General features: G+C 36.2%; 1 protein-coding gene across 1 annotated transcript; it reads right to left on the reverse strand.

Moving 5' to 3' along the window:
• Positions 1–635: 635 nt before the first annotated feature.
• On the reverse strand, positions 636–1986 carry LOC124396121 (C-type mannose receptor 2-like). The gene is made up of 2 exons (XM_046865125.1): positions 1210–1986; positions 636–1055 (listed from the first exon to the last, which is right to left on the reverse strand). The coding sequence occupies exons 1-2, from the start codon at positions 1974–1976 to the stop codon at positions 1052–1054; spliced, it is 771 nt and encodes a 256-aa protein (XP_046721081.1). The 5' UTR covers positions 1977–1986; the 3' UTR covers positions 636–1051.
• Between the last annotated feature and the right edge of the window lie 331 nt (positions 1987–2317).

A 2317-nucleotide genomic window follows, 5' to 3' on the forward strand; every position in this document is an offset into this window, starting at 1 on the left:
GAAACGAATTTGGTTTAAGATATACTTACAAGGTCATTTACAAGACTTTTTCAAGAAAAGCTGGACATGGTAAGGAAAAGTTGGCAAGAAACTGTTAAGATTTTTCAAAGACCATTTTATCTTTTGCGTTTTCCTTCCTGTCAAATTTGCGCAAATGTACAGTGTCTGAATCCCAATCCCCAGGGGAAATGTTCAAGGTTCATATCTAAGCTTCTGTTAGAGATGATGTATGCGGGTGGTGCAGCTGTGGCTACAGTGAAAAGAGACTTGTTGAATCGTGTTCAATACATTTCTTGCTTCAGTAATGGCATTCGTTCTCACTGAATGAGATTCCTGTCTGTGATGCAGGTGCTCTGTTATACTGCGTAACTGTATAATATTGATTTCCATAGGCGTGGATAATATGTGAAATAAATAATGACAGATGTTTTTCTATTTGTATAATATTTAATTACAGATATTTGCTGTATGTTTACATTAACAATATTTGTACATTCAATAGTAAAAATAGACTTAAGCTTACTGTCTAAAATAAATAATTTAAAATGCAGATAGATAGATAGATAGATAGATAGATAGATAGATAGATAGATAGATAGATAGATAGATAGATAGATAGATAGATAGATAGATATGCTGTGGCCTTTTAAGTACAGTAATTCCCTGCTTTACAGAAGAAACTAATTTGTTTGGCTGATTTTCCCGGTAGCACAATAGACCAAAAAAATTATAGGGAACTAGTTGAGTTTTATGTTGATATAATGAAGTTTATATATGATTATTAATTATAAAATGGAGTAAAATGTTAATACAGTACAGTACTGTATACATAAAATAGAATTTTTCGGGTGGCATCCATTTATCCTTAAAGTCACATCTTCACATCTTATCACATCTTCAAAACACAGGTACTTCTAAATAAAAAGCCAGACACTCTGTACATACAAATTAATAGCATATAGGGTTGTGCCATTTGTTTGAGATTTCATATGTACACATATATATATACAGTATATCATTCACCCTGAAGGAGAGACCAATCTGTGGATAACTACCTGTTGAGAGAGAAAGGGATTATTCTATGCATTCTATGTGTTAAAGTGTCAAGTGTGAATCTTTTACACAGTTCCATGAGGCAACCGATCATCTAAACACAGTGATATTATATGATTAATATTCACACAATGTATTAAACTGTTTATGACTCACTTCCAGCAGAGGACATTCAGCTTCTCGTTGCAGTCTCGGTTCTCAAAGCCATTTGTCTTGGTGTTGATTGCTCCACAGCGATAAGGCAAAGCTGGACATGATGGCATTGAAACCAGTGGATCTGGAGGATTTCCAGTCCCAGAATCTACCCCTAAAGGACTTTCACTCAGCCAGAACCATTTTCCATCGATGTAGCGCAGGGCGACCCACACACTGTCAGTTTGGGTCAGCGCCAGCTCCTGGTTTGCCTGCCATATTTGTGTCGTATTGGCCAAAGAAGCCAAACCAGTGTATTCTGTGGTGCAGTACTGAAGAGCCTCCTCCCATGTCATAAGCTTGTTTACCAAAATCAAATATCTATAACAGTAGAAATATTTACTTTTCGAGTCACAGGGATCGTTATACCAGACTCCGTTATACACAACAGCACAATTTTTTACTGGAGTCACAGAACCTGGCAATGGCCAACCACTTTCCCAATTTAAGAAAGAAATTGGTTCTTCATCAGACCATTTCCAGGTGAGGCTGTTTGCATCGGATCTATACAACCCAATCCAGGCTGAGTAATCATTTTTTCCAGTGTATACAAGTCTTTGGTTTTCTTCAGTAGTAGTGACAGTAGCCAGATCTCTGTAGTATCTTCTGCAATGCCATTGAGCATCGGTCCAGGTTACATATAGTAGATCATGGAAACTATATTCCCTGATTATACCTACAGACAATCCACAAGTCACCACCAAGAAACAAAGACAAAAAAAAAACTTCATCTCTGCTGTAAATGTGTCGGAGCTCTTTAAATGTTTTCACTGCTTGTGTCAACCAGGTGTCCAGCATTTGTGTTTTATCCACAAGCTAATTTACATAATATGCAAAAAAAAGTAAGCAAAACAGGTCAAATTGGAAAGGAAGGAGAAGGATTTCATATTAAGCAATAATTCATTCTCTCTCTCTCTCTGACTACCTTTACCTAGCATCCAACAATCCTCATAAGCTAGAAAGTGTTTTTAGATTGTTTTTTAGATTTTTTTAGATTGTTTTTAGATAACAATTAACATCTTTAGCAATGCAAATGGGAAGTGTGACATAATTCCAATGTCACTGGAACTGG

Source organism: Silurus meridionalis, chromosome 13, assembly GCF_014805685.1.
Source record: "Silurus meridionalis isolate SWU-2019-XX chromosome 13, ASM1480568v1, whole genome shotgun sequence".
Lineage (NCBI taxonomy): Eukaryota > Metazoa > Chordata > Actinopteri > Siluriformes > Siluridae > Silurus > Silurus meridionalis.

What these genes read in the sequence shown, in the direction of transcription:
- LOC124396121 (XM_046865125.1), bottom strand. Translation starts at nt 1,976, where the DNA reads ATGAAGTTTTTTTTTTGTCTTTGTTTCTTGGTGGTGACTTGTGGATTG.